Here is a 12607-nt window from a genome sequence, read left to right on the forward strand (position 1 = left end):
CACGCCCCCGTCCCGGACACGCCCCCTTTCGCTTTTTTCATCACTAGCCACTCTTATCCCTGCATATTTGCTTGACCTACCAACAGGATCTTGATCAGGGGTGTCAAACTCATTTTGGTTGTGGGTTGTAGTTGAGCCTTCCTTCAGAGGGCGGGTATGTTCAATCGTGTCATTGCATTGTTAAATACCTGTACACAACAAACTGATGGACTAATAGTTTTGAAATCCAAAAGACAATAGTTTGTTCAATAATTGTTCATGTTACAGGAATAATAACAATAATAATTTAAAAAAATAAATGCCAACGTTACTTATTACAGGTGAGAATTTAAAAATTTGGTTCAGATTTTAGCTAGGGTCATGGAAGTTGACATGATTTGCTTTTGCGGGCCATATAGAATGATGTGGCTGGCCGGATCTGGCCCCCGGCCTTGAGTTTGATGCTTGTGATCTCGATCTTCTGGATGACCTCAACTATATGGGATGAATTAATCACAACTATCTGCCCCATTCCCAGGTAATGATTGTGATTACTGGCGCACACAAAGCCTTTGCACTGTATAAAGCAATAGAAGAAGGAGTGAACCACATGTGGACAGTCTCGGCATTTCAGCAGCATCCGCACACCATCTTTGTATGTGATGAGGATGCCACACTGGAGCTACGAGTCAAAACAGTGAAATACTTTAAAGGTACAAATGCAGCAATGTGGCTCATTCTCAAATCTCATGTAAAACTTCCAACAGTCTTACAAATTAGTTTAGAATGCTCTTAATGTGAAATAACCATTGGATTAATTTTTAATAATTTTCATCTTAACCATATTTTTTTCCCCTCTGTGTCTGTGTGTAACTGACTTTCGCAAATGTGATTGTCATTATAGGTTTGATGCATGTCCACAATAAACTTGTGGATCCTGTGCTCAGCGTTAAGGACAAGTAACACCGAAGACTACCAAAGATGGTAGTCTCTTCATAAATTTAACATTAGAAGGGAGGAAAGAACAGCATTGTCTTAAAAAATGGCTGTGTATTGTCAATGAATGTGTGAGTGTGTTGACTGCAACTGTTGCTGCTCCTAGAATAGTGAAAAAAAAACCACAACAGTGTTACCCCTTTTTGTGTGTGTGTGTGTGTGTGTGTTTGTGTGTGTGTGTGTGTGTGTGTGTGTGTGTGTGCGCGCGCAAGGCGTATTTTGTTACAGTCAGTTGCCATGTGATCTGATGTTATAGGAAAGTAAAAAAATGATTCGGAGTGTAGATTAGCACGAGGGACTGGCTATTCACACGCTTGATCTGCAAAAACCACGACTTGTAATTAGCTGATATATATTGGTTGTTAAATGTTCTAACATTTGTTGATGATGATCCCCCCTCCCCCCCAAAAAACTAGCTTCAAGCACATCTGACGACTGTGCAGGCAGCTCCTTCAGCGCTGTGACGGCCTAGCTAGCATGATGGCTAAACCGTAGTTAAGCTAACCATTAAATGTGGTCATGAAACACCAACATAAGTTCTTGGTGCTCTGGTCCAACTTTCAAATCTGACTGGAGTTCAAGCAGAGGGTAACCAAATGTCGAGAGAGAAAATATAACACACACCACAGTCCAAAAACTGGAACCAACTTAATGTTACAATACATTATTGCATACGCCATAAGACTCAGAGTCCGAAACGCGATCCCCCTCTGTCACAGGGTTTATGTTCCAGGACACCCCTGTGGTAAGTGAAATCTGCAAAAGAAATAACACCCTAGGCGTGTTTATAGCCTTTACGGTACTCACATTTTTTTAAGGTCTTTCAACACACTTAAAATGATATGAACACATGTAAACATTTATAGTGTGTTAGGAAAAAGGCCAATGAATAACAAATTGTTGTAACAATGTAACAATGTCTACTGACAACAAGAGCTGTCACTGCTGAATCATTTTTTAATCGATTACGACCATCAAATAATTGCATACCATATTTTCATGTCCATCGTCGCTCCCTTTGACAATGTGGACCACAGTTCAGACCCCAGTCATGAACGCTAACATCCTAATGGGGATGCTAGACCCTCATTCCAAGCCTGTGTTAAAAATGAGTGGGATTCATCAAGAAGAGCATCTGGTGTAAAAAGTATGCCAACCATAATCACTGTGGTGACACCTGGAAAATCTCACTGATTGCAGTGTCAGCTTTCTACCAAGAGATGGCGCAGGCCGATTGTAAAATGGTAATGAGTGGTTTGCATAGAAAACGTTGGACATATGTGGCCTGGAAACGTCTGTGTGGATGGCGCACGATTGTGCCGGCAACGCCCGTGTTTAAAAAAAAAAAAAACTTGCGCCAGACGATTTTTGATGATGAATGTAACGCAAGAAAGTACATTCCCATTGCAATGCCGAAATAAAGGACTCTGAAATTGATAGACTTGTCATGTGTTGAACTGTCGGAAATGTTCTGCCTGCATGAGTACTTTTTTTTTTGTTTTTGTTTGTCCCGAACACGGTTATGGGTAGCTGCTGGCTGACTGTGTTTCTTTTGTATACCTGGGAGGCTCCATTAATGCAAATTTTGAACGACCCATGTCAGGATCAACTCTGCTTACAACAGGTACATTTTGCACGGGAAGGTAAAACAAAAGTGATCAGCTAAACGTTAACTGACACTACAGTCGCCAATCAGCAGTTTTCTAAACAATAGCGACACCTGATTGGCTGAAACGGTACATACGGGTATTTTTTGTGATGCATTTATGTGTGTACTTGTGCGCTGTTTTTGCTGCTGTGATTTTTCATGCTCTAAGACTGGTAGGAGAATTTGTTTATATGTCAATCATATTAATTACATTTGGGACGAACACACAACCTGACTCGAAGTTACAGTCACTGTAATAACCTTCTCAACTTGACAGACAGACGGACAGAAAGACAGACAGACATTATATTGTCGGATACAAGAGACGGAATTTTTCTTTACATGAAAACAGCAGCACTGTCATACGCATGCAAGTCACTGGAAAACATGAACACATACAAACGTTAACATTTAACAAACACACCCACTACGGTGATCCCTCACTTTTCGCGATTAGTGGTGATCGAGACCCTGCCGCGAGAAATGAAATACTGCGAAAGAGGATTTGCTCCCCGCTAGGAATTTTTGTGTCAGTGTATGTGGGTACCAGCATGTTTAAAATATGTAAACAGTGATTATACTTGACATATTTGATACAAAGACGACAGCAATACATGTATTTACTCTTTAATTATAAAACCTTATAGAGTAATTAATATTCATCAGCACTGCCTTCTGAGAGAGGCGAAGAGACTTCGGTTGGTGGCATACAAGGCAGCCCTCACTTTCCGCTCTGCCGGTGTAGCCGCCGTTGGCCTCCAGCTATCTCCTGGCCAGCTATCCCCGCGCAGCTGACGTGTTTATGATAAGACAATCGATATTGATGAGGAGGAGGCGAAGAGAGACGTGCGGCTGCTGCTATAAGCCCAATCTCTCTCTCTCTCTCTCTCTCTCTCTCTCTCTCCCCCTCCCTCCACTTACCTTGTGTCTCATCACACTGCATGCAAGATGCACAGCCTATCAGCTCACGGGATAAATCCGCTCGTGCTGCCATTGGTCGAGGTTGCGCTGGGAACTAATCATGCACCTTGAATGAGTGCCCGTTGCCTAGTTGCAAGAGTAGTTGTGATGGCAGAGGAAAGGGTTTTATTGACCAGGACCAACTGCCCCTTGTTGATAAAGAAACCAGTGAATCAAACATGGGTTCACTCCACAAATGAGGACCGTAGAAATTAAAATGCTTGATTGGATTGTATTGAAGGCACATGAAAGCTATAGAAAGAGAACTACTGCATAGTTAGTGGATTTATCCAAGTGTGGAATGGATCCAGTTTGCTCTTCACAGAGTTTTGGAAATGATGGAGCAGGATTCTTGAGAGCCTTAATGATTTCTGAAGTCAATGTCTGGGTTCGAAATCCTTATTTTCTTGAGCACGCTGAATTTTGGTTATTGGTTTTTATGGTTAAGTTTTCTATGCAGTGGGAACTGGGCATGAGTCAATAGATATGGGTTTCCAAATTCGGTCCTCGAGGGCCCCTGTCCTGCCTGTTTTGCAGCTCTCCCAGGAGCATCATACCTGATTCAAATAATCAGGATCGTTCTAATGCTACTTCAGAGCTGGCTGATGATTTGATCATCTCAATTAGGTGTGTTGCTGCTGGAAAATGGGCAGGACGGCGGTCCTCTAGGCCTCTAGCTGGACATGCCTTATTTAGGGTCTTCTGAAGCATTAACTTGTCTTTAAAAACAATGACCGTATCATCAGCCTGTATCACTGATTTTAAATTATTTGTGAAACATCTTCATGCCCTTTAAATCTGAGTTGTTCACTATAAGCCAGGGTTGTCCGACTCATTTTTGTCGTGGTGACAGTGAAACTTCAAAAATGTTTCATTGTCTCATTGCATTATTACTTGTACACAACTAATTCAATGGATTACTAATTTTGAAATCAGTCATCTGTAATAGTTTGTTCAATTATTTTTCATGTGAGCACGGGGTAACAAAAACAGGTCAGCAAAATCTCAACGTTATTAATTATACATGACAATTTTACATTTCAGTAGAGATTTTAGCATAGATCATGCAATGTGATACACATCATTTTCTTTCGTGGGCCTCATAAAATAACATTTCATTAAAGTGACAAATCACAGTTCAACATCTGTGCGATAAGCCAACAATTGTGTGCATAAAATGAATAATTTTGGCAAAATCCTTGTTTAATTTTTGGGTCACTTCTTGTCGATTGTGGGGCATTTGTAGGTCACTTTCTGTTGATTTTGGGACACTTCCTGGTCACTTCCTATTGATTTTGAGTCACTTCCTGTTGATTTTGGGCTACTTACGGGTCACTTCTTGTTTATTTTGGGGTACATCTGGTTCACTTCCTATTGATGTTGTGGCACTTCCAGGTCACTTCCTGTTATTTTTGTGGCACTTCGGTGTCACTGCCTTTCAAATTTGTGGCACTTACAGGTCACTTCCTATTGATTTTGGGGCTCATCCGGAATAATAGTAGTAATAATCATAATAATCATCTCAATATTATGAATAAAATAATGTCAGTCATAATAATAAAAATAATTATTGTTTTTTATAAAGCTTGGATAATGTATGAATGCCTACTGAAGCTTCAGTTTTTTTTTTTCATTAACTAGCACTTTGAATTTAAACAAATGGGCATTTCGTGACAAGAAATTCTGCATCATCTTCCATCATGTATTTGATCATAAAAGTAACGACTGAAGGTTTTACTATTTAATTGCTTTGATTTTTCAAGGTAACAAGTTTACTGTGTTCCAAGTAAACTCAATATTTCCAATGCACTGTGGGGGTTAAAGAAACATGTGCAGAGAACTCTGAAGGAATTTGATTCATTGTTTATTTTCTTTTCATGCTAGCAATGTTTATAAAATGATTAAAAGGCACTCCTCAACAATTATTTTCTCTGGGAAAAATTGGTTACTGGAAAATCTGATTGGCTGGTCATTTGAGTCACCTAGTTTAAACTGTCGCCAACCAATGAGACGGATTAAACTGTCCGTGGTGTGGACAAGAATAATAAGAGATAGTTTGTTCCAGCAGCGTATGGTTCAGTGTTCATTATGATAGGAAGAGACGATGGCTGAGGCGATAGGGAATATGACAGGTGTGCAAAGAGCATGAGGGTTGAAATGTGAACTGAAAACGGGTGTGGGTGTGGATTTGGGTTTTGTGTCGTACGGGTGGAGAAGAATGAATGGCATACTGGATGTTATGCTATGTTCACACCGACGGGGAACATATTATAAACCAGTGGTCCCCAATCCCCGGGCCGCGGACTGGTACCGGTCCGTGGGTCATTTGATACCGGGCCACACAGAAAGAATAAATAACTTGCATTACTTCCGTTTTATTTATTTCACATTCTGAAAGATGTATTATTTTGCACAATTGCCGGATTCTCTGTTACGCCGGTCTACAGCATGTCACACTTATCGGTCACGTGATAGGTTACCGCTAAAATGAAACCCGGGAGCGAGCAAAATGTTGAAAAAAAACAACGTCTTTGGGAAGGGGAAAAAGCCCAGCCAGGAGACAGAAGAGGAGCTCACGACTTCCAAGAAAAAGAAGGCTACATTTAATAGACAGTATCAGGAGTCCTACTTAAAATAAGGATTTGTCTCAACTAGAGATGCCCACACACCAAGCCCACTCTGCATAATATGCGGCAATGGTGAGTTGTATTTTTCATGCACTTTGTATCTTATTTTGAAGGCACGTTTAAACATTACCATAGCGACGAGGGAGTGTTGCGGCCAAATAGGACGTTCCTCGTGTCATGATTAGTTTTTATTTTTATGTTTAGAAAATACCACAGTTTCATGCCGGTCATGTCATTATTTTGTTGTATTTATCTGCCACACCTTAAAGGCCACTCCCTGAAAATATTGTCTGACATTAAACCGGTCCGTGGACAAAAAAGGTTGGGGACCTCTCCTATAAACGTGCTGAGCCTGTCATTTCTCTTCTCACAGAATAAATCTGTCATTCCTTTATTCGCACCACAACACAACAGAAAAAGAGGGGGCTCATCTTTTTCGTCTGACAGAAAAAAAGACATTAACATGGTTAGTCAGTAAGGTGGCCCGGTATTGTGGTAAAAATTTGGCTAATGCTAACTACTCTTGCTATCTTTGGTCACCGTTCAGCAAAAGCTTATCAGGTAGCCAGTTGTTTGCGAAAACTTTGGCTAATGCTTACCAGCTACGCCAACTTTAACTAAAATTCTTTTCACTAAATAGGCGGAGAAGAAGTTTTTTTCAGGGTTTTGTTGAGAATGTGGCCCAGCTGCTCTAATGCAGCTTTCAGCAAAGCGTGGCAAATGCTTCTCTAACATCTAAAGAGTAAAGGGCATCTCGGAGTGCACTTCATCCGTATGTGTGTCATGCATTCTTTATGAACCATTTCCACAAAGTTAAGCTGGCAGCACTTTGAGTAACACATACATCGTGCAGCTGACCACTGAAAGCACACCATCTCTGTTGAATACTGAGACGTGAACTAAAATTAGAATGATTATCTATTTGTGGTAATACAACCAAAATATAACTGACAGGTTCAGCATATATATATATATATATATATATATATATTTTTTGGTCACACTGCCAGCCTTTTGAAAACTTTTCTCATTGTACATTTATTCATGAACATTAAGAATTAATGACTCATATTGCTTTGTTTGCACCTGAGGGTACCACGGTCTTGGGTATTAAAGAAAAAAAAAAGTTCACTTGAATCTGTGCAGGGCGGCCCGGTGGTCGACTGGTTAGTGCGTCAGCCTCACAGTGCAGAGGTGCAGAGTTTGATCCAGGCTCCAGCCTTCCTGTGTGGAGTTTGCATATTCTCCCCATGCCTATGTGGGTTTTCTCCGGATACTCCGGTTTCCTCACACTTTCCAAAAACATACATCGCAGGCTGATTGAACACTAAATTGTCCCTAGGTGTGAGTGTGAGCGTGGATGGTTGTTTGTCTCTGTCTGCCCTGTGATTGGCTGGCATCCGGTTCAGGTTGTCCCCCGCCTACTGCCCGAAGACATCTGGGATAGGCTCCAGCATCCCCCGCAACCCTTGTGAGGATCAAGTGGATCGGGAAATGGTTGGATGGATGGATGGATGGATGAATCTGTGCAGCGTACAAGCTCTGCCGTTTTTGGTGTGTCAGTGTGACGAAGACTTGGTGACGATTTGGCTCCCAGCTGTCTGTGGGCAAAGAACCAAGGGGACATGCGATATCCTTCATGCTTCACCATAGATAGGATCAAGTGACAAGCTTGAATTCACAAGCTTCACGTCTCAAGCAAGTCTCAAGTCATTTGAATTTTTTTTGTTGTTTTTGCAAATAAAGTCCAGTCTTACCTGCAGTACAGTATGTCTGGTCGTAGTCTGATGACGATAGAAGACCAGCAAGGTGAAATTATTATTTATTTAATTGAAGCAATTTATTATTTATTATTGAAGCACGTGTGATATTTTTTGACTCCTCTAGATGGTGCTCTTGGTTTAAATTGGAGACTCAATTCTGGTACCAGGAGGGAACGAGGAGAAGCGTTCAGTTTCAGTTCTCGGCACGTCACCCCTCACGATCTCCCCCTTTAACCCCCTTATTTATTGGGAAATCTACTACATAGGTGTGTCCAACCTAAAGGGTGGGGGCTGTTGAAGACACACTGAACTTTTTTGACAATGTGTGTGTATGTGAGTGTAAATTACGTACATGTGTGCAATTGTTACAAAAACATCACGTTGCAGCTAGTGTTGATGGCTCCATTCACTGTCCAACCTTGCTCCTGTTTAGTCTTAACACTTATCTCTTCCCAACCACGTCCTCGGAAAGGTGGTTGCGTCCCTAAACTTCCACACAGTGCACTAAGCATTCTTGATTATAAATCTGAGTATATAAATATAATACAAAGGATTATAAATGTGAGTACATAATGATTAATATATCTTTATTAGAAGCATAAGCGTTCTTCATTGCAGGCATAATCAATTTATCATTGCAGGCATAAGCTTTCTTCTTTGAGAGCATAATCAATCAATCAATCAATATCAAAATAACAAGAATAACATTAATAATAAGCGAATGTATGATAGCTAAAAATAATCAATCTATCACTCCAGCACCCCCCGCAACCCTTGTGAGGATCAAGTGGATCAGGAAATGGACGGATGGATGAATCTGTGCAGCATACAAGCTCTTGGTGTGTCAGTGTGACGAAGACTTGGTGATGATTTGGCTCCCAGCTGTCTGTGGGCAAAGAACCAAGGGGACATGCGATATCCTTCATGCTTCACCATAGATAGGATCAAGTCACAAGCTTCACGTCTCAAGGAAGTCTCAAGTCATTTGAATTTTTTTGTTTTTTTTTTGCAAATCAAGTCCAGTCTTACCTGCAGTACAGTATGTCTGGTAGTAGTCTGATGACGATAGAAGACCAGCAAGGTGAAATTATTATTTATTTAATTGAAGCAATTTATTATTTATTATTGAAGCACGTGTGATATTTTTTGACTCCTCTAGATGGTGCTTTTGGTTTAAATATAATGGTTAGTGCAATGGAAATGTATTACAATTCCACTGCATCTTTAAACCAAAGAGTGCTACCTGGAGGAGTCAAAAACTATCACAAGTGTTTTTTAAAGCTTCAGTTGTGCATCACTAGTGTTTATCACCTTTGAAGGTAACAGACTCCAATTCAGCACAATTTCACAACACAAAACATCATCTTGTCAATAAGAACTTTAAAAAAAATCAACTGACCAGTCTGCATCATTGGTTTGTATACAGAATATCAACAGTCATTTCCTTTTTACTGCTTATATTTCAAAGGTTCTTGCCCGCAAGTCCGAGCCACAATGTGGCCTCGTCATGATTCCACTTTGCCTGAAAACCCTCTCAACTGGGATGCTTTTGATGCTGGTGAGAAACGTAGGCTTCAACCATTATCTACTATATTCATTACATATGGATTCCATAGTCATTCCATGTACTATTTTTAACTTATATTTACTTATTTTTTAAAGTAAATTGATTCCATGTAACCGTTTTTTAATTTTTTTATTTTATTTTTACTTGATTTGAAATCCTGTTTTTTTCCACATGCACATGCTGTTCCACACTTCGATTTACTTCATTTTCAAACCATAGTTATTCCATGTGGTCTAACGTTAATTTGACCGATTGTGAAACACTTATTCCCTTGTTTGGTCAACTGTTATCTCACCATTTCAAATTCTATTTATATTTATTGTTACCGTTTTTGCCATTGTCCTCTTCACGACGCACTGGATCGTCCAAGTTTGAACAAATTGATGATAATAATTTTTCTTGTCATGTGTATGACACAACAGTGTAGATATATTGTCAGAACTTGTTGCATTGAGCTCTCGATAGGTTCAGACTGAGATATTTCCAGCCGAGACGACGACATTGATGCAAATCAGATATAGGCTCAAATCTAACTTGAACTTGATGAATTGAATCTCAGGTGAAATTTGAGCTCAGGGGCAAATACTTGAGTAGATGAAGGGGCTCTTCTTTTATCTTCTCTCTCTCTCTCGCTCATTCTCTCAATCTATGCCTCTCCAAAAAAGTTCTCCAGGCTCCCCCTCAAACATCTCAGCACTCTTTTCCACTCTTTTGCTGACGACGCTCTTTACTGAAAGACCTCTTGTTTTCATGGCAATCCTTATTTCTTCGCCAAGTTGCCTTGTATTTTTGGTTCTCCCACAAGCGCTAAGTTCCGCCCGAAACCACCGGAGGTGGACTTACAATGAGCTTGAATTGAAACATTGAAAAAGGCCAGGAAAACCACCCAGCGTGGTCCTCACGAAAGCACGGGACCTGAGCCACGAGAACCCGACCAAGCTTTTGTTTTCCTGCTCCCAGCTGTCTGCTTTTTCCTTTTTATTATTTCATTTCTTCATCTGCAAACAAGTCAAACTTACTTCCACCTGTTGATCACGTGACAATGCGCTGACCAAACGTTTGCAGCCTACTTGAGCTTCAGTTTGTTGCAAACAAAACTTGGATGAATGCAGCAAACTCTCATAAGGTCTGTCACTACAATTCTCATTACCACCTTGTGCTAGTTCCACGAACAGGACATGAGAGAGCTCTTCAAGCAACAGAAGATCAAGAAACCTGCGGGGCCCGACAAAGTGTCCCCCTCCTGCCTGAAAGTCTGCGCTGACCAACTAGCTCCGGTCTTCACACAAATTTTCAACAGATCACTGAAGCTGTGTGAGGTTCCACCCTGCTTCAAACAGTCTACCATCATCCCAGTTCCCCAGAAACCAGCAACATCGGAACATCTGTGGTCATGAAAGACTTCCAAAGCCTTGTGCTGAACCACCTACAGAACATCACCGGACTGCTGCTGGACCCTCTGCAGCAGGGATGCCCAAACTTTTTGGACCGAAGATCTACTTTTCGTTCAACCAACCTCCCCGGATCGCCCCTTACCGCGCGCACACACACACACACACACACACACACACACACACCTATTCTTTGCCCGTGCCTTCGGTGAATTGTACACGAAGCAAACTCTGAATGAGAATAATGACGATCAAAGATATAGCGCAACAGCTCTGATCACAAGCTGCAATTGCAGACTGCTGAGCGTTAACAACTTCCGCTGACCTAGTCACGCGCCACTGTAGGTTAAAGATTTATATGCTTTGTTTTATTTTAAAAATCTTTCTTTGGGAAAATGAGACTGATAGGATAATTAGGGTGCAGTGTGCATTAACACAAAAAATATATTACTAACATGTACAAAGACACACAATTGTTTTGTTTTTCTCCTCTACACCTTTCGGATCTAATTGGGACGAGTCCGAGATCTACCGGTAGATCAGGATCGACGTAATTGGCACCCCTGTTCTGCAGTTTGCCTACGGGGCAAACAGGTCTGTGGAGGACGCAGTCAACATAGGGCTGCACTACATCCTGGAGCACCTCGATGGGACAGGGACCTTCACAAGGATGCTGTTTATCAACTTCAGCTCTGCGTTCAACACCATCATCCCAGAACTCCTCACCTCGATGCTTCTCCAGCTCAGTGTGTTCCCCTATGATCTGCCAGTGGATCCTCAGCTTCCTGATGGAAAGGACGCAACAGGTGAGGCTGGGAAGGACATCATCAATGCGAACGATGAGCACTGGGGCCCACCGAGGATGCGACCTCTCTCCACTGCTCTCCTCCCTTTACACAAAACGACTGCACCTCAATGCACCCAGCCGTCAAAATCATAAAGTTCGCAGACGACACCACAGTCATGAACCTCATCGACAACTCTGCGTACCGACAAGAAGTGGAGCAGGTGGCGCTCTGGTGCAGCTAACACAACCTGGAGCTGAACACCCTCAAGAATGTAGAGATGATCGTGGACTTCAGGAAACATCCTTCACCAAAGCTGCCCCTCACACTGTCCAACTGCCCTGTGTCAACCGTCGAGAGCTTCAAGTTCATGGGAATCACAGTCTCTCAGGATGTCAAGGGGGGCAAAAGGTGTGCCTGTCCATGCGGGATCTGCATCTGGATGGTGCTTCACGGGACCATTTGAGGTGGAAGCCATCATCAACTCCGTTTCGGTCAAGCTCCAGCTTGTCACACACATGAAGGTCCATCCTGTCTGCCACACTTCCCTGCTCAAGTCTGTAGCATCCAGTCCCCTGGCTTCTCCTCCCATCCCGCCTCCTCCTCCTGCTCGTGATTGATGGTGATCCTGTGTACATGGTGAAGGAGATCCTGGACTCGAGGCGCAGGGGTAAGCATGTCCGATATCTGGTCAACTGGGAGTGCTTCAGACCAGAGGAGGGGCATTGGATCACCCGCTCCTGGATCTTGAAACCGTCCCATTTGAGAACCTTCCGCTCATCTCATCCTCTGAAACCATGCCAGGAATCGTTTGTTGTGGGGGTAGTGCTGTCATGATCCTGTCCTGTCTGCTTTGTTTTTTTCAGTCTCCAGCTGGAGAGTGGGCGTTCC

The 12607-nt window shown here is 42.0% G+C and overlaps 1 protein-coding gene across 5 annotated transcripts in view; it reads left to right on the forward strand.

The window, feature by feature from the left end:
- The window catches only part of LOC109527108 (glucosamine-6-phosphate isomerase 2), a 15438-nt gene extending 14341 nt beyond the window's left edge, over positions 1–1097 (forward strand). For 4 of the 5 annotated variants that reach the window (XM_019888823.1, XM_019888826.1, XM_019888825.1 and 1 more), the window contains 2 exons: positions 518–692; positions 884–1097. In XM_019888823.1, the coding sequence (XP_019744382.1) occupies positions 518–692; positions 884–942 (234 nt within the window). In that variant the 3' untranslated portion in view covers positions 943–1097. The remainder of the gene's footprint in view (positions 1–517; positions 693–883) is intronic. The other variant, XM_019888824.1, reaches the window with a different exon arrangement.
- The last annotated feature ends 11510 nt before the right edge of the window (positions 1098–12607 follow it).

The sequence above is a fragment of the Hippocampus comes genome, unplaced genomic scaffold (assembly GCF_001891065.2).
Source record: "Hippocampus comes isolate QL1 unplaced genomic scaffold, H_comes_QL1_v1.1 scaffold254, whole genome shotgun sequence".
NCBI lineage: Eukaryota > Metazoa > Chordata > Actinopteri > Syngnathiformes > Syngnathidae > Hippocampus > Hippocampus comes.